General features: G+C 44.5%; 1 protein-coding gene across 8 annotated transcripts in view; it reads right to left on the minus strand.

Moving 5' to 3' along the window:
• The window catches only part of nek1 (NIMA-related kinase 1), a 226,766-nt gene that overhangs the window by 63,085 nt on the left and 144,541 nt on the right, over positions 1-19,140 (minus strand). For 7 of the 8 annotated variants that reach the window (XM_070878030.1, XM_070878068.1, XM_070878050.1 and 4 more), the window contains one exon: positions 17,848-18,091. In XM_070878030.1, coding sequence (XP_070734131.1) covers positions 17,848-18,091 — 244 coding nt within the window. The remainder of the gene's footprint in view (positions 1-17,847; positions 18,092-19,140) is intronic. The other variant, XM_070878021.1, reaches the window with a different exon arrangement.

The raw sequence follows: 19,140 nt of genomic DNA on the forward strand, positions 1-19,140 counted from the left end.
CCCAGCTTCAACAGCTCTCTGAGGCAGTGAATTCCACAGATTCCAACCCTCAGAGAAGAAATTTCTCCTCATCTCAGTTCTAAATGGGCTGCCCCTTATTCAAAGATCATGCCCTCTAGTTCTAGTCTCCCCCACCAGTGGAAACATCCTCTCTGTATCCACCTTGTCAAGCCTCCTCATAATCTTATACATTTCTATAAGATCACCTCTCATTCTTCTGACTTCCAATGAGTATAGGCCCAACCTACTCAACCTTTCCTCATAAGTCAACCCCCTCATTCCTGGGATCAACCTCGTGAACCTTCTCTGAACTGCCTCCACAGCAAGTATATCCTTTCGTAAATATGGAAACCAAAACTGCACGCAGTATTCCAGGTGTGGCCTCACCAACACCTTATATAGCTGTAGCAAGACTTCCCTGCTTTTATACTCCATCCCCTTTGCAATAAAGGCCAAGATTCCATTGGCCTTCCTGATCACTTGCTGTACCTGCATACCATCCCCCCTGTGTTTCATGCACAAGTATACCCAGGTCCCGCTGTACTGCAGCACTTTGCAATCTTTCTCCATTTAAATAATAACTTGCTCTTTGATTTTTTCTGCCAAAGTGCATGACCTCACATTTTCCAACATTATACTCCATCTGCCAAATTCTTGCCCACTCACTTAGCCTGTCTATGTTCTCCTACAGCCTCGATATCCTCCTCACACATTGCCCTTCCTCCCATCTTTGATCGTCAGCAAACTTAGCTACGCTACACTCAGTCCCCTCTTCCAAGTCGTTAATATAGATTGTAAATAGTTGGGGTCCCAGCACTGATCCCTACGGCACCCCACTCGTTACTGATTGCCAACCAGAGAATGAACCATTTATCCCAACTCTCTGTTTTCTGTTTGTCAGCCAATTTTCTATCCATGCTAATATATTACCCACAACCCCGTGAACTTTTATATTTTGCAGTACCTTTTATGTGGCACCTTGTCAAATGCCTTCTGGAAGTCCAAATATACCACATCCACTGGTTCCCCGTTATCCACCCTGTTCGTTACATCCGCAAAGAATTCCAGCAAATTTGTCAAATATGACTTCCCCTTCATAAATCCATGCTGACTTTGCCTGACCAAATTTTGCTTTTCCAAATGTCCTGTTACTGCTTCTTTAATAATTCACTCCAACATTTATCTGCCTTTAGTCCCATTATCTTACTGAGCACCACCTCCTTAGTGATGATGATGAGCTGCACGTACTCTAGGCTGGGGGATTCTGACGCAGCTCCCCACGTGAAGCATTATTAACCCGAGTGTGAACAGATGTCTCGTGGATATCAATAGCTATGGGTTGGGGGGGGGGGGGGCGGGTGGTGGGGGAGGAGACTGGGAAAAACAGGAGCAGTTACATGGAATCAGGCAGAATTTACAGCACAGAAACAGGCCATTCAGCCCAACTGGTCCATGCTCCACACAAGCCTCATCTCACTCTATCAGCATACCCTTCTGGTTCTTTCTCCCTCAGGTACTGATCTAGCTTCCCCTTAAAAGGCATCGTATTCACCTCAACCACTCCATGTGGTAACAAGTTCAACATTCCAAACATTCTCTGGGTAAAAAGTTTCTCCTGAATTCCCTATTGGATTTATTAGTAATCATCTTACATGTATGGCCCTTAGTTTTGGACACCCTGCAAATTGAAACATCTTGTCTACATAAATCCTATCAAACCTCTTCAGAATTTTAAAGACCTCGAACAGGTCACCCACCTCAGCCTTCTCTGGCCTAGAGAAAAGAACCCCAGTCTGCATATTTAACGTGACAACAGTCCAGAGACTTTACCCAGTGCTTGTGAGCACTTCCCTGCAGCAGGTCATTATAGCAGCATAGGTAGAGATTGTTCGTAGGTGATCCGTCTACTTTGCGCATGGTATGAAATGGAGGATCATGAAGAGTAAAGGAGCATCTTCACCACAGCCCCTCTAAGATGGGAGTGCAACAGCACAGAGTGGCATTTGTGAGTTTGGTTAAGTGGGTGAATTCGGGCAAGTGGGGGTGGCAGGTGCTGTTTTGTCTCATTTTTCCTACCAGTGCTGATACTGGAGCAGCTGATAAGGAGTGCGAGAGTAGGAGACGGCGGCCCAGAGACCAGCCCAACCAGTTGCAGACAAAGAGAGAGGGGTGCAAAATCGACAGCTGACATCACAGACAAGCTGGTAAGTGGTTGGCTGTTCGACTGGTAAGTATAACTCGCTTTTAGACTGACTTTTAGATTGGTTTAATTGGCAGTGAACTACTAAGTAGCTGTTTGGTGTTTAAGTAAATTTTAGTAAGTAAATTAATTTAAGGATAAGTCATGGCAGGAGAGCTCGGACCCGTGTCATGCTCCTCCTGTGCTATGTGGGAAGTCAGGGACGCTTCCAGTGTCCCTGACGACTATGTGTGTGAAATGTGTGACCAGCTGCAGCTCCTGACAGACCACATGACGGCACTGAAGCTGCGGATGGACTCACTCTGGAGCATGCGCGATTCTGAGAATGTTGTGGATAGCACATTTAGTGAGTTGGTCACACCGCAGGTAAGGGTTAGGACAGATAGTGAATGGGTGACCAAGAGATAAGGCAAGAGCAGGAAGGTAGTGCAGGAGTCCCCTGTGGTCATCTCCCTCCAAAACAGATATACCGTTTTGGATACTGTTGGGGGAGATGACTTACCAGGGGAAGGCACCAGCAGCCAGGTTCATGGCACCGTGGGTGGGAAAAAGAGTGGGAGAGCGATAGTGATAGGAGACTCTATTGTAAGGGGAATAGATAGGAGTTTCTGCGGCCGCAACCGAGACTCCAGGATGGTATGTTGCCTTCCTGGTGCAAGGGTCAAGGATGTCTCGGAGCGGCTGCAGAGCATTCTGCAGAGGGAGGGTGAACAGCCAGTTGTCGTGATACATGTAGGTACCAACGATATAGGTAAGAGGCGGGAATAGGTCCTACAAGCTGAATTTAGGGAGCTAGGAGTTAAATTAAAAAGTAGGACCTCAAAAGGTAGTAATCTCTGGATTGCTACGAGTGCCACGTGCTAATCAGAGTAGAGGGAGCAAGATAGTTAGAATAAATATGTGGCTTGAGCAGTGGTGCAAGAGGGCGGGATTCAAATTCCTGGAATATTGGAACCATTTCTGGGGGAAGTGGGACCTGTACAAAAGGGACGGTCTGCACTTGGGCAGGACTGGAACTGATGTCCTAGGGGTAACATTTGCTAATGCAGTTCGGGAGTGTTTAAACTAATATGGCAGGGGGATGGGAACCTATGCAGAGAGATAGGGCGAAGTAATATGGAGTCAGAAACAGATGGTAGAAAGGTAAAAAGCAATAGTGGAAGGCCGAGTAAACGAAGGCAAGAAACAAAAAGGGCCACACTACATCATAATTCTAAAAGGACAAAGGGTGTTAAAAAACAAGCCTGAAGGCTTTGTGTCTTAATGCAAGGAGTATCCGTAATAAGGTGGATGAATTAACTGTGCAAATAGATGTTAACAGATATGATGTGATTGGGATTACAGAGACGTGGCTCCAGGATGATCAGGGCTGGGAACTCAACATCCAAGGGTATTCAACATTCAGGAAGGATAGAATAAAAGGAAAAGGAGGTGGGGTAGCATTGCTGGTTAAAGAGGAGATTAATGCAATAGTTAGGAAGGACAGTAGCTTGGATGATGTGGAATCTATATGGGTAGAGCTGCAGAACACCAAAGGGTAAAAAACGTTCGTGGGAGTTGTGTACAGACCTCCAAACAGTAGTAGTGATGTTGGGGAGGGCATCAAACAGGAAATTAGGGGTGCATGCAATAAAGATGCAGCAGTTATCATGGGTGACTTTAATATGCACATAGATTGGGCTAACCAAACTGGAAGCAATACGGTGGAGGAGGATTTCCTGGAGTGCATAAGGGATGGTTTTCTAGACCAATATGTCGAGGAACCAACTAGAGGGGAGGCCATCTTAGACTGGGTGTTGTGTAATGGGAGTGGATTAATTAGCAATCTTGTTGTGCGAGGCCCCTTGGGAAAGAGTGACCATAATATGGTGGAATTCTACATTAGGATGGAGAATGAAACAGTTAATTCAGAGACCATGGTCCAGAACTTAAAGAAGGGTAACTTTGAAGGTATGAGGCGTGAATTGGCTAGGATAGATTGGTGAATGATACTTAAGGGGTTGACTGTGGATGGGCAACGGCAGACATTTAGAGACCGCATGGATGAACTACAACAATTGTACATCCCTGTCTGGCGTAAAAATAAAAAAGGGAAGGTGGCTCAACCGTGGCTATCAAGGGAAATCAGGGATAGTATTAAAGCCAAGGAAGTGGCATACAAATTGGCCAGAAATAGCAGTGAACCCGGGGACTGGGAGAAATTTAGAATTCAGCAGAGGAGGACAAAGGGTTTGATTAGGGCAGGGAAAATAGAGTACAAGAGGAAGCTTGCAGGGAACATTAAGACGACTGCAAAAGTTTCTATCGATATGTGAAGAGAAAAAGGTTAGTAAAGACAAGTGTAGGTCCTCTGCAGTCATAACCAGGGGAAGTCATAACGGGGAACAAAGAAATGGCAGACCAATTGAACAAGTGCTTTGATTCGGTATTCACTAAGGAGGACACAAACAACCTTCTGGATATAAAAAGGGTCACGAGGGTCTAGTAAGAAGGAGGAACTGAGGGAAATCCTTATTAGTCAGGAAATTGTGTTGGGGAAATTGATGGGATTGAAGGCCGATAAATCCCCAGGGCCTGATGGACTGCATCCCAGAGTACTTAAGGAGGTGGCCTTGGAAATAGTTGATGCATTGACAGTCATTTTCCAACATTTCATGGACTCTGGATCAGTTCCTATGGAGTGGAGGATAGCCAATGTAACCCCACTTTTTAAAAAAGGAGGGAGAGAGAAAACAGGGAATTATAGACCGGTCAGCCTGACATCAGTAGTTGGTAAAATGATGGAATCAATTATTAAGGATGTCATAGCAGCACATCTGGAAAGAGGTGACATGATAGGTCCAAGTCAGCATGGATTTATGAAAGGGAAATCATTTTTGACAAATCTTCTGGAATTTTTTGAGGATGTTTCCAGTAGAGTGGACAACAGAGAACCAGTTGATGTGGTGTATTTGGACTTTCAGAAGGCTTTCGACAAGGGATTGATGTGCAAAGTTAAAGCACATGGAATTGGGGGTAGTGTGCTGACGTGGATTGAGAACTGATTGGCAGACAGGAAGCAAAGAGTAGGAGTAAATGGGTACTTTTCAGAATGGCAGGCAGTGACTAGTGGGGTACCGCAAGGTTCTGTGCTGGGGCCCCAGCTGTTTACATTGTACATTAATGATTTAGACGAGGGGATTAAATGTCGTATCTCAAAATTTGCGGATGACACTAAGTTGGGTGGCAGTGTGAGCTGCGAGGAGGATACTATGAGGCTGCAGAGTGACTTGGATAGGTTAGGTGAGTGGGAAAATGCATGGCAGATGAAGTATAATGTGGATAAATGTGAGGTTATCCACTTTGGTGGTAAAAACAGAGAGACAGACTATTATCTGAATGGTGACAGATTAGGAAAAAGGGAGGTGCAACGAGACCTGGGTGTCATGGTACATCAGTCATTGAAGGATGGCATGCAGGTACAGCAGGCGGTTAAGAAAGCAAATGGCATGTTGGCCTTCATAGCGAGGGGATTTGAGTACAGGGGCAGGGAGATGTTACTACAGTTGTACAGGGCCTTTGTGAGGCCACACCTGGAGTACTGTGTACAGTTTTGGTCTCCTAACTTGAGGAAGGACATTCTTGCTATTGAGGGTGTGCAGCGAAGGTTCACCAGACTGATTCCCGGGATGGCGGGACTGACATATCAAGAAAGACTGGATCAACTGGGCTTGTATTCACTGGAGTTCAGGAGAATGAGAGGGTATCTCATAGAAACGTTTAAAATTCTGACGGGTTTAGACAGGTTAGATGCGGGAAGACTGTACCCAATGTTGGGGAAGTCCAGAACCAGGGGACACAGTCTAAGGATAAGGGGTAAGCCACTTAGGACCGAGATGAGGAGAAACATCTTCACCCAGAGAGTGGTGAACCTGTGGAATTCTCTACCACAGAAAGTTGTTGAGGCCAATTCACTAAATATATTCAAAAAGGAGTTAGATGTAGTCCTTACTACTAGGGGATCAAGGGGTATGGCGAGAAAGCAGGAATGGGGTTCTGAAGTTGCATGTTCAGCCATGAACTCATTGAATGGCGATGCAGGCTCGAAAGGCCGAATGGCCTACTCCTGCACCTATTTTCTATGTTTCTATGGGCCCAAGTTTCCACACGATAAAAAACGGGCGCCCCTCCGAGCGATTCTGGAGAGCCCTGCAGCTCCTTGTCTGTTTGGCGCAGCGCCCAGGGGGGCGGAGCCTACACTCGCGCCGATTTTGTAAGTGGGAGGGGGCGGGTAGTATTTAAATTAGTTTTTTTCCTGCCACGCGCACGCGCAGTGTGAAGGAAACATTGGCACTCGGCCATTTTTGTCGTTCTTTGTAGCTGTTTAATTTTTGAAAATTTTTTAATAAAAGCACATTGCCATCAGCACATCAGCACTGAGGCTTCTTGCAGCCTTCTCACTGTCTCCTCCTCCCCCCCCCGCTCCGCGGAAACGAACGGCTGTTTCCTTCCCCACCCCCCCGCGGGAACGAACGGCTGTCTCCTCCTCCCCCCACCCCCCCCCCCCCGCCCCGCGGGAACTAACGGCTGTTTTCTTCCCCCCGCGGGAACGAACGCCTGCAGCATTCTCCCTGGCTGAAGCACTTTCACACAGGTAGGAAGATGGTTTATTTAATCTTTTCTTGGCTTATAAATGTTTATTCAGATTGGATTTATTTGTATAATATTTGTAGAAGTATAAATAAGGATTTATTGTCGAATTTAATGACTTCCCTTCCCCCCCCCCATCTCGTTCTGGACGCCTAATTTGTAACCTGCGCCTGATTTTTTAATGTGTCGAACAGGTTTTTTCAGTTCTACAAAAATCTTCACTTGCTCCATTCTAAGTTAGTTTGGAGTACGTTTTCACTGTGGAAACTTTGAAATCAGGCGTCAGTGGCCAGACACGCCCCCTTTTGAAGAAAAAATTCTGTTCCAAAGTAGAACTGTTCTATCTGACTAGAACTGCAGAAAAAAAAATGTGGAGAAATGCGATTTCTAAGATAGTCCGTTCTCCACCAGTTGCTCCTAAAAATCAGGCGCAAATCATGTGGAAACTTGGGCCCTTAGTTTCTAACTCCCGCCGCCCACCTCTCCGACAAAAAGAACCAAAGTGACCCTGTGACCCAAGAGACCTCAGCCTATATGTGGACAAGATGTTTCTATTTGCAGGGTGTCAAAAACTAGGGGCCATACATATAAGATGATTACTAATAAATCCAATGGGGAATTCAGGAGAACCTTTTTACCCAGAGAATGTTTGGAATGTTGAACTTGTTACCACATGGAGTGGTTGAGGTGAATACGATGCCTTTTAAGGGGAAGCTAGATCAGTACCTGAGGGAGAAAGGAATAGAGGGATATGCTGATAGAGTGAGATGAGGCTTGTGTGGAGCATAGACCAGTTGGGCTGAATGGCCTGTTTCTGTGCTGTAAATTCTACCTGTTTCCATATAACTGCTCCTGTTTTTCTCACACCAGTTCCCTGAAAGGTTGCACAGTGCCTCAACCCTGCCTTCAGCCAGTGCTCAATGAGCCCCATCACCCACCCTTCTTGACTATCCAAAGCCACCTCGATCAAGGGAAGAACAGCCCCGTCAACCCTCAATACAGAGTTAGCCAAATGTACTGGATTATGAGACCTTCACTTTATGTAACCTGTAATATGCCATAATCCAAAGAAAGGGTATAGATGCTACTTAAAAAAAATGTAAGTGTAGCAAAAAAAGATTCTTTTGACAGCAGGGATGCACACTCCAAGAAATGATCAGTGAGAAACAGAAAAGGCACATAGCGTTGCAGTTAATGTGAAAATGGTGGGAATATTGGGCAGTGCATAGAACAATGGCAAGGGTATTGATAATGCAAGTTAAACATAAGCAAAAAAAAGCTGTTTAAGGCATGAAGAAAAGTTATGGTGACCACCATGATGCCTGCACAGTGGAATAGTCTGTCAACATCATGGTCAAGGCTGTACATGGCCAAAAGAGCTCTGTAGAACCATGCCCCAAGCAAGCACTCAGATGCTGTCAACAGAAGAGAGGAAATAAAGTTAGAGGGAATGGTGAAATCTCCAAATAACTATTATAAAAGAATAAAATGCTGGAAATACTCAGCAGGTCAGGCGGCATCTATGGAGAGAGCAACAGAGTTAACGTTTCAGGTTGATGACCTTTCATCAGTTCCACAGAAGACATAGAAACATAGAAAATAGGTGCAGGAGTAGGCCATTCGGCCCTTCTAGCCTGCACCGCCATTCAATGAGTTCATGGCTGAACATTCAACTTCAGTACCCCATTCCTGCTTTCTCGCCATACCCCTTGATCCCCCTAGTAGTAAGGACCTCATCTAACTCCTTTTTGAATATATTTAGTGAATTGGCCTCAACAACTTTCTGTGGTAGAGAATTCCACAGGTTCACCACTCTCTGGGTGAAGAAGTTCCTCCGCATCTCGGTCCTAAATGGCTTACCCCTTATCCTTAGACTGTGACCTCTGGTTCTGGACTTCCCCAACATTGGGAACATTCTTCCTGGATCTAACCTGTCTAACCCCGTCAGAATTTTAAATGTTTCTATGAGGTCCCCTCTCATTCTTCTGAACTCCAGTGAATACAAGCCCAGTTGATCCAGTCTTTCTTGATAGGTCAGTCCCGCCATCCCGGGAATCAGTCTGGTGAACCTTCGCTGCACTCCCTCAATAGCAAGAATGTCCTTCCTCAGGTTAGGAGACCAAAACTGTACACAATACTCCAGGTGTGGCCTCACCAAGGCCCTGTACAACTGCAGCAACACCTCCCTGCCCCTGTACTCAAATCCCCTTGCTATGAAGGCCAACATGCCATTTGCTTTCTTAACCACCTGCTGCACCTGCATGCCAACCTTCAATGACTGATGTACCATGACACCCAGGTCTCTTTGCACCTCCCCTTTTCCTAATCTGTCACCATTCAGATAATAGTCTGTCTCTCTGTTTTTACCACCAAAGTGGATAACCTCACATTTATCCACATTATACTTCATCTGCCATGCATTTGCCCACTCACCTAACCTATCCAAGTCGCTCTGCAGCCTCACAGCATCCTCCTCGCAGCTCACACTGCCACCCAACTTAGTGTCATCCGCAAATTTGGAGATACTACATTTAATCCCCTCATCTAAATCATTAATGTACAATGTAAACAGCTGGGGCCCCAGCACAGAACCTTGCGGTACCCCACTAGTCACTGCCTGCCATTCCGAAAAGTACCCATTTACTCCTACTCTTTGCTTCCTGTCTGACAACCAGTTCTCAATCCATGTCAGTACACTACCCCCAATCCCATGTGCTCTAACTTTGCACATCAATCTCTTGTGTGGGACCTTGTCGAACGCCTTCTGAAAGTCCAAATATACCACATCAACTGGTTCTCCCTTGTCCACTCTACTGGAAACATCCTCAAAAAATTCCAGAAGATTTGTCAAGCATGATTTCCCTTTCACAAATCCATGCTGACTTGGACCTATCATGTCACCTCTTTCCAAATGCACTGCTATGACATCCTTAATAATTGATTCCATCATTTTACCCACTACCGATGTCAGGCTGACCGGTCTATAATTCCCTGTTTTCTCTCTCCCTCCTTTTTTAAAAAGTGGGGTTACATTAGCTACCCTCCACTCTATAGGAACTGATCCAGAGTCAATAGAATGTTGGAAAATGACTGTCAACGCATCCACTATTTCCAAGGCCACCTCCTTAAGTACTCTGGGATGCAGTCCATCAGGCCCTGGGGATTTTGAGTTACGTTGTCCCTACAGAACTGCAACTCAAAAACTATTTAATTGGTTACTTCACTTGCCCTTCTAGAATTCTACACCAGTCTTTACCAGATAATCATCCAAAGCCAAGAAGAATAAAGTGCAGTTATATAGCTCCTCCAACAATAAAAATGTCCAAGGCACTTCACAGGAGTGTTATCAGACAAAATGTGACACCGAGCCACATAGAGATGTTAGGACAGGTTGGTCAAAGTTTGGTCAAAGACGTAGATTTTAAGGAGAGGTTTAGGGAAGGATTTCCAGAGATTAGGACCAAGGCAGCTGAAGGCATGCCCACTAATGGTGGAGCGATTAAAATCAGGGAGGTGCAAGAGGCCAAAATTGGAGGAGCTCAGAGATCGGAGAGTTGTAGATCTTGAGGGAGTTAGAGAGATCGGGAGGAACCTTATTTGAACATAAGGATGAGGATTTTAAAATTGAGGCATTGCTAGACCAGGAGCCAATATAGGTCAGCGAGCACAGGGGTAATGGGTGAACGGGACTTGGTACGGATTGGGGATATGGGCAGCAGATCTTTGGATGACTTCAAGTTAACAGAGGTTGCAAGGTGGGAAACCGGCCAGGAGAGCATTAGAATAGTTGAGTCTGCAGGTAACCAAGGCATTGATGAGGTTTTCAGCAGATGTGCTGAGGCAGGGGCGGAGACTCATTTCAAAATAAATTAATTGCAACAGAACACATTTTCAATGGTAACCAAGGTTACCGTTCTGAAGGAGTAAGCAACTTGTCAGCTTGGCTCAATTAGCAGCATTTTACTTAAGTCAGAAGGTTGTAGCTTCAAGCCCCAATCAGGATTGGAGCACAAAATATAGTCGGACACTGACCAGTGCCAACTTAAGTTTGAGAGATTGAATGAGGCATTATAAAAATGTGCCTTTTTTCCTTTCAACTGGTCACCTCAAAGCTGCGCTTAACACATTCCATCACAAATAAAACCCGACATGTAAAGTTATCTTTCATAAATCTTTTTCTAGTATGTTTTTGAAATTTCAAATCCCCTTCCTCAATTAGTTGTGGTTCTTACAATAGTAATATTCTACAGCATTAATACGTTAAATAAAGTAACTTTATTTTGCCTTCTAAAAAAAATAGTAAAAGGCATAACTTAAAAAGTTGTATTTAAGAAGTTAGTCAGCCAGCTAGATACTTTGGCAGAAATAATAGAAAAGCAAATTATAATTTAAATGTAGAAAAATTGCAAAGTGCTGCAGTACAGAGGGACCTGGGGATCCTTGTACATGAAACACAAAAAGTTAGTATGCAGGTACAGCATGTAATCAGGAAGGTAAATGGAATGTTGGCCTTTATTGCAAGGGGGATAGAGTATAAAAGCAGAGAAGTCCTGCTACAAATGTACAGGGTATTGGTGAGGCCACACCTGGAGTACTGCGTACAGTTTTGGTCTCCGTATTTAAGGAAGGATATACGTGCATTGGAGGCTGTTCAGAGAGGGTTCACTGGTTGATTCCAGAGATGAGGGGATTGACTTATGAAGATAAGTTGAGTAGGTTGGATCTATACTCATTGGAGTTCAGAAGATAATGAGGGGGCTCAACAAGGTGGATGCAGAGAGGATATTACCACACATAGGGGAAACTAAAACTAGGCGACATAGTCTTAGAATAAGGGGCCGCCCATTTAAAACTGAGATGAGGAGGAATTTCTTCTCAGAAGGTTGTAAATCTGTGGAATTATCTGCCCCAGAGAGCTGTGGAGACTGGGTCATTAAATATATTTAAGGCGGATATACAGATTTTTGAGCGATAAAGGAATAAAGGGTTACGGGGAGTGGGCAGGGAAGTGGAGCTGAGTCCATGATCAGATCGGCCATGATCTTACTGAGTGGCGGAGCAGGCTTGAGGAGCCGAATGGCCTACTCCTGCTCCTATTTCTTATGTTCTTCTGTTCTTTTACCCAACAATAGCCAATTCCAGCCTTATAGGAGTTGAGAACAAAAATGTTATTCACTTTGGTAGGAAGAATAGCAAAACAGAATTTAAAAAAAATGGTGAGAAACTATTAAATATTGGTATTTGAGAGATTTAGGTGTCATTGTACAGGAAACTCAAAGTTAGCATGCAGGTACAGCAATTAGGAAAGCAAATGGCATGTTGGCCTTTATTGCAAGGGGGTTAGAGTACAAGACTAAGGAAGTTTTGCTACAATTGTATCAGGCTCTGGTGTGCGCACACTTGGAGTACTGTGCAATTTTCGTCTTCTTATCTGAGGAAGGAATTACTTGACTTAGAGGCGGTGCAACGAAAATTTACTAGATTGATCCCTGGGATGAGAGGGCTGTCCTATGAGGAGAGATTGTGTATAATGGGTTTATACTCTCTGAAAGCTAGATGAATGAGAGGTGATTTCATTGAAACAGACAAGATTCTGAGGGGGACTGACAGGGTAGATGCTGAGAGGTTGTATCCCTTGGCTGGAGAGTCTAGAACTAGGGTGTAGTCTCAGGATAAGGGGCCTACCTTTTAAGGCTGAGATGAGAAGGAATTTCATCACTCAGAGGGTTATGAATTTTTACAATTCTCTACCACAAAAGCCTGTAGATCCAGAGTCTTTAAGTATATTCAAGACGGAGATAGATTTTTGGTCTGATTGGACGGAAAAGTGAAGTTGAGGTCAGCCATGAACTTATTGAATGGCAGAGTAGGCTCAAGTGGCCGTATTGCCTACTCCTGCTCCTAATTCTTATGTATTTTTTGTCCAACACACATGGGAATTGATTACCTGGTTTGAAATTTTTCAAATCACGATACCATTTTGTTTGCCCAAACAGGAAACCACCATAGAACTTGGGCACAGGGATCCCAAAGTGTGTGCACAGGAACTGCTGGAGTTTAACAGTATACAATGCTGATAGATTCCAGTCGCTTGTCCGGCTGAGGTCACATGAGCCATCAGGACATTCACTGAATAGGGAAAACCGAGCCTTCACATCTTCACTTCTAGGTCCCATATTGAGCCAAGTTATCAGTGATGTAGCTTTGTTTAACTGGATAATATCCCATTGTTGTACACTGTACCTTCCTGTGAATTTTAAATTTTTTTTTATTATAAAAGTGTGTCAGCCATGGCTCAGTGGGTAGCACTCTCGTCGGAAGATTGTGGGTTCAAGGCCCGCTCTAGAGACTTGAGCACAAAAATTGAGCCAGTGCAGTGCTGAGAAAGTGCTGCACTGCTGGAGGTGCCGTTGTTGGAATGAGACGTTAAAACTCGGCCCTGTCTGCTCTCTCAGGTGGAAGTAAAAGATCCCGAGGCAACCGAGACTCCAGGATGGTATGTTGCCTCCCTGGTGCAAGGGTCAAGGATGTCTCGGAGCGGGTGCAGGACATTCTGAAATGGGAGGGAGAACAGCCAGTTGTCGTGGTGCACATTGGTACCAACGACATAGGTAAAAAAAGGGATGAGGTCCTACGAAAAGAATTTAAGGAGCTAGGAGCTAAATTAAAAAGTAGGACCTCAAAAGTAGTAATCTCGGGATTGCTACCAGTGCCACGTGCTAGTCAGAGTAGGAATCGCAGGATAGCGCAGATGAATACATGGCTTGAGCAGTGGTGCAGCAGGGAGGGATTCAAATTCTTGGGGCATTGGAACCGGTTCTGGGAGAGGTGGGACCAGTACAAACCGGACGGTCTGCACCTGGGCAGGACCGGAACCAATGTCCTAGGGGGAGTGTTTGCTAGTGCTGTTGGGGAGGAGTTAAACTAATATTGCAGGGGGATGGGAACCTATGCAGGGAGACAGAGGGAGACAAAAATGAGGCAAAAGCAAAAGACAGAAAGGAGATGAGGAAAAGTGGAGGGCAGAGAAACCCAAGGCAAAGAACAAAAAGGGCCACTGTACAGCAAAATTCTAGAAGGACAAAGGGTGTTAAAAAAGCAAGCCTGAAGGCTTTGTGTCTTAATGCAAGGAGTATCCGCAATAAGGTGGATGAATTAACTGTGCAAATAGATGTTAACAAATATGATGTGATTGGGATTACGGAGACGTGGCTCCAGGATGATCAGGGCTGGGAACTCAACATCCAGGGGTATTCAACATTCAGGAAGGATAGAATAAAAGGAAAAGGAGGTGGGGTAGCATTGCTGGTTAAAGAGGAGATTAATGCAATAGTTAGGAAAGACATTAGCTTGGATGATGTGGAATCTATATGGGTAGAGCTGCAGAACACTAAAGGGCAAAAATCGTTAGTGGGAGTTGTGTACAGACCTCCAAACAGTAGTAGTGATGTTGGGGAGGGCATCAAACAGGAAATTAGGAATGCATGCAATAAAGATGCAGCAGTTATAATGGGTGACTTTAATATGCACATAGATTGGGCTAGCCAAACTGGAAGCAATACGGTGGAGGAGGATTTCCTGGAGTGCATAAGGGATGGTTTTCTAGACCAATATGTCAAGGAACCAACTAGGGGGGGAAGGCCATCTTAGACTGGGTGTTGTGTAATGAGAGAGGATTAATTAGCAATCTCATTGTGCGAGGCCCCTTGGGGAAGAGTGACCATAATATGGTGGAATTCTGCATTAGGATGGAGAATGAAACAGTTAATTCAGAGACCATGGTCCAGAACTTAAAGAAGGGTAACTTTGAAGGTATGAGGCATGAATTGGCTAAGATAGATTGGCTAATGATACTTAAGGGGTTGACTGTGGATGGGCAATGGCAGACATTTAGAGATCGCATGGATGAATTACAACAATTGTACATTCCTGTCTGGCGTAAAAATAAAAAAGGGAAGGTGGCTCAACCGTGGCTATCGAGGGAAATCAGGGATAGTATTAAAGCCAAGGAAGTGGCATACAAATTGGCCAGAAATAGCAGCGAACCTGGGGACTGGGAGAAATTTAGAACTCAGCAGAGGAGGACAAAAGGTTTGATTCGGGCAGGGAAAATGGAGTACGAGAAGAAGCTTGCAGGGAACATTAAGGCGGATTGCAAAAGTTTCTATAGGTATGTAAAGAGAAAAAGGTTAGTAAAGACAAACATAGGTCCCCTGCAGTCAGAATCAGGGGAAGTCATAACGGGGAACAAAGAAATGGCAGACCAATTGAACAAGTACTTTGGTTCGGTATTCACTAAGGAGGATACAAACAACCTTCCGGATATAAAAGGTGGTCAGAGTGTCTAGTAAGGAGGAACTGAGGGAAATCTTTATTAGTCGGGAAATTGTGTTGGGGAAATTGATGGGATTGAAGGCCGATAAATCCCCAGGGCCTGATGGACTGCATCCCAGAGTACTTAAGGAGGTGGCCTTGGAAATAGCGGATGCATTGACAGTCATTTTCCAACATTCCATTGACTCTGGATCAGTTCCTATGGAGTGGTGGGTAGCCAATGTAACCCCACTTTTTAAAAAAGGAGGGAGAGAGAAAACAGGGAATTATAGACCGGTCAGCCTGACCTCAGTAGTGGGTAAAATGATGGAATCAATTATTGGAAATTGGTGACATGATAGGTCCAAGTCAGCATGGATTTGTGAAAGGGAGATCATGCTTGACAAATCTTCTGGAATTTTTTGAGGATGTTTCCAATAAAGTGGACAAAGGAGTACCAGTTGATGTGGTATATTTGGACTTTCAGAAGGCTTTCGACAAGGTCCCACACAGGAGATTAATGTGCAAAGTTAAAGCACATGGGATTGGGGGTAGTGTGCTGACGTGGATTGAGAACTGGTTGTCAGACAGGAAGCAAAGAGTAGGAGTAAATGGGTACTTTTCGGAATGGCAGGCAGTGACTAGTGGGGTACCGCAGTGTTCTGTGCTGGGGCCCCAGCTGTTTACATTGTACATTAATGATTTAGACGAGGGGATTAAATGTAGTATCTCCAAATTTGCGGATGACACTAAGTTGGGTGGCAGTGTGAGCTGCGAGGAGGATGCTATGAGGCTGCAGAGTGACTTGGATAGGTTAGGTGAGTGGGCAAATGCGTGGCAGATGAAGTATAATGTGGATAAATGTGAGGTTATCCACTTTGGTGGTAATAACAGAGAGACAGACTATTATCTGAATGGTGACAGATTAGGAAAAGGGAAGGTGCAAAGAGACCTGGGTGTCATGGTACATCAGTCATTGAAGGTTGGATGCAGGTACAGCAGGCGGTTAAGAAAGCAAATGGCATGTTGGCCTTCATAGCGAGGGGATTTGAGTACAGGGACAGGGAGGTGTTGCTACAGTTGTACAGGGCCTTGGTGAGGCCACACCTGGAGTATTGTGTACAGTTTTGGTCTCCTAACCTGAGGAAGGACATTCTTGCTATTGAGGGAGTGCAGCGAAGATTCACCAGACTGATTCCCGGGATGGTGGGACTGACCTATCAAGAAAGACTGGATCAACTGGGCTTGTATTCACTGGAGTTCAGAAGAGTGAGAGGGGACCTCATAGAAACGTTTAAAATTCTGACGGGTTTGGACAGGTTGGATACAGGAAGAATGTTCCCAATGTTGGGGAAGTCCAGAACCAGGGGTCACAGTCTAAGGATAAGGGGTAAGCCATTTAGGACCGAGATAAGGAGAAACTTCTTCACCCAGAGAGTGGTGAACCTGTGGAATTCTCTACCACAGAAAGTAGTTGAGGCCAATTCACTAAATATATTCAAAAGGGAGTTAGATGAAGTCCTTATTACTCGGGGGTTCAAGAGGTATGGCGTGAAAGCAGGAAGGGGGTACTGAAGTTTCATGTTCAGCCATGAACTCATTGAATGGCGGTGCAGGCTAGAAGGGCTGAATGGCCTGCTCCTGCACCTATTTTCTATGTTTCTATGAGGCACTATTTCAAAGAAGAGCAGGGGAGTTATCCCTGGTGTTCTGGCCAATAGTTATCCTTCAACCAACACAAAAAGAGATTATCTGGTCATTGTCAAATTGCTGTTTGTGGGAGCTTGCTGTGCACAAATTCGCTACCACTTTTCCGACATTACAACAGTGACTACACTTCAATAGTACTTCAATGGTGGCTTTAAAGCACTTTGGGACGTCCTGAGAGCGTGAAAAGTGCTTTTTAAATGCAAGTCTTTTTTCCATTTTAATAAAGTTCTGGGTAGAATTCAATGGACCGAAAAGTGCGGCCTCACCAGTATGTATGATGTGCGCATGCACCTGAAGAGGCCTTGCAAAAGCCGGTTCTTGGCGCGTGATGCGCCGAGAACCAACTTTTCCAATCTGTCAAAATTTATTTAGACAGATCCTACGCAGGATGACATCCGCGGGGCAGAGATTGGGCTATTTGCCTAACTCTTGCCCAGCGAATGTCCTTCAGGTGTATAGCTTACTTTTACCAGCGTAAAAGTTTTAAAACCTAGAAAAATTACATTTAATCATTCATTCTTACATTAAAAAAATCTGTCCATTAAGTTAAATTTATTTTTAACCCTATTAAAAAAAAATTCCCAATAAATTTTTTTTTTCTAAAACATTTACTTACATTCAATTTCAATTAATTTTAAATATGTGAGATTTTTTTTGTTAATTTATTGTGTTGTGTTTCCTGTTTTAGGAGGGTATTTGCGTTGATAGTAATGGGAGCTCGTAAAATCAAAGCTCCCATTATCAATGACAGTGATTGGTGGTCCAGGCTCACGTGATTCCAGGATTTATCTGGAAGACATGTCCTCGTATGCTGCGCAGTGAATGAAGGCCTCCGACCGGAATCCTACATTCCTCCGGGACCACCAGGTATTTTCGTAGATTTTTTTCGGGTCAGAGGCGTTCGGTCCGACGGAAGCCTCCGACCGCAATTTTCCTCCCAGTATCTCTTCACAGTGGCTTTTTGAGTAAAGCTGTAAACACTTCTTTATTCTCACCTTTTATCCCTGAGCAGGTTTCTTCAAGTGTGAGCTGTGCGAGAGGAATCACAGGCGGGGGCTCCGCTTCCCACTTTTTTCTTTCTCCTGCAGAGTGAGGACCACCCACAAACTGTTCTTCGGGCTGTCTGTGATCGTCTTTAGAAGTTTCAGCACTTTCCTCGTGTGACGTTGCATCGGAATCACTGTTTTCCTGAGCTTTAATGTGTTGATTTAACCTGCGCAAAATTTCTTGCTTCTCCTTCTGGAAAAAAAAGACAAATCGTGTACAAAATTCTAGCTAACTACATTCCAACCCAAGTCCCAACTTCGAGAGGCGCATAGTCACAAGTATAGAGGATGAGGAAATCTCACAAAGGGCCTGTTTCTTTTTAAGAACAATGTAAATAAAGAATAAAAATCAACTTTTTAATTCAATAATAGGCCAAAGAATATTGTAGAGATAGATTATTAAAATTACAGTTCGGGACCTAGAGTTTCTGTTAGGAGCAGTATCAGGAAAATGCATTTAGAATGAGATGGACTGTGCGCCATTTTTTCCGCGATAACGTAGGACATAGGTGAAGTTACGCTGACATTTCTACGCAAACTCATTAGCATACGCCTGAATGTAAATTCTCCTAATGATCCACAATCAAGCAACGTAAGCAAGGGATTGGAACCCATCTCTCCTCCAGCCTCACAAAGAAGAGTGGGATTGCAAGGAAAATAACCATTTTGATTTCTGCAGCAGCAGGGCCCGTGGCTGCCATTGACCGCCGGTTACTAGGGTCTTCAATTAACTAATTACTGCAGCAGGGCACAACACCTGTGTGGCTTCAACTGAGCGCTGGTCACAGTCTCGTGCACCAAGGACAGATCAACTGACTGAATTTAAAGTGCTTGCCGCAGCAGCGAGAGAAACAGACCTGGGTCAGTGGCTTTAATTGACTGAAGGTCAGGTGATGAACATTGGATTCACGATATCACTGGTGCCTGTGCACCTAAGAATCTGGGCTCAATGTGATGAACCCCCTCCCGAACGGGCACAATCGGTAGAAACACACCATTCCAACCTGGGGGCGTGGTCACTCCAATGTAAAGTGGTTATGAGTGCAACTCACGTATGCTGATGCATTCTGCGATCTTTAGTATCAATTTATTTGATTCCGCCCTAATTAAAGGTGATATCTGAGTGAAATCACATGGAAAATCCAGGCCCAGATGTTTAAACTAAGTCCCCGGTGTAGAAATTGCCTTGCGCATCAAACGGAGCAGATAATTCGAATTAAATAAATATTCTCTGCCCGAATC

The sequence above is a fragment of the Pristiophorus japonicus genome, chromosome 1 (genome assembly GCF_044704955.1).
Source record: "Pristiophorus japonicus isolate sPriJap1 chromosome 1, sPriJap1.hap1, whole genome shotgun sequence".
NCBI classification, from domain to species: domain Eukaryota; kingdom Metazoa; phylum Chordata; class Chondrichthyes; family Pristiophoridae; genus Pristiophorus; species Pristiophorus japonicus.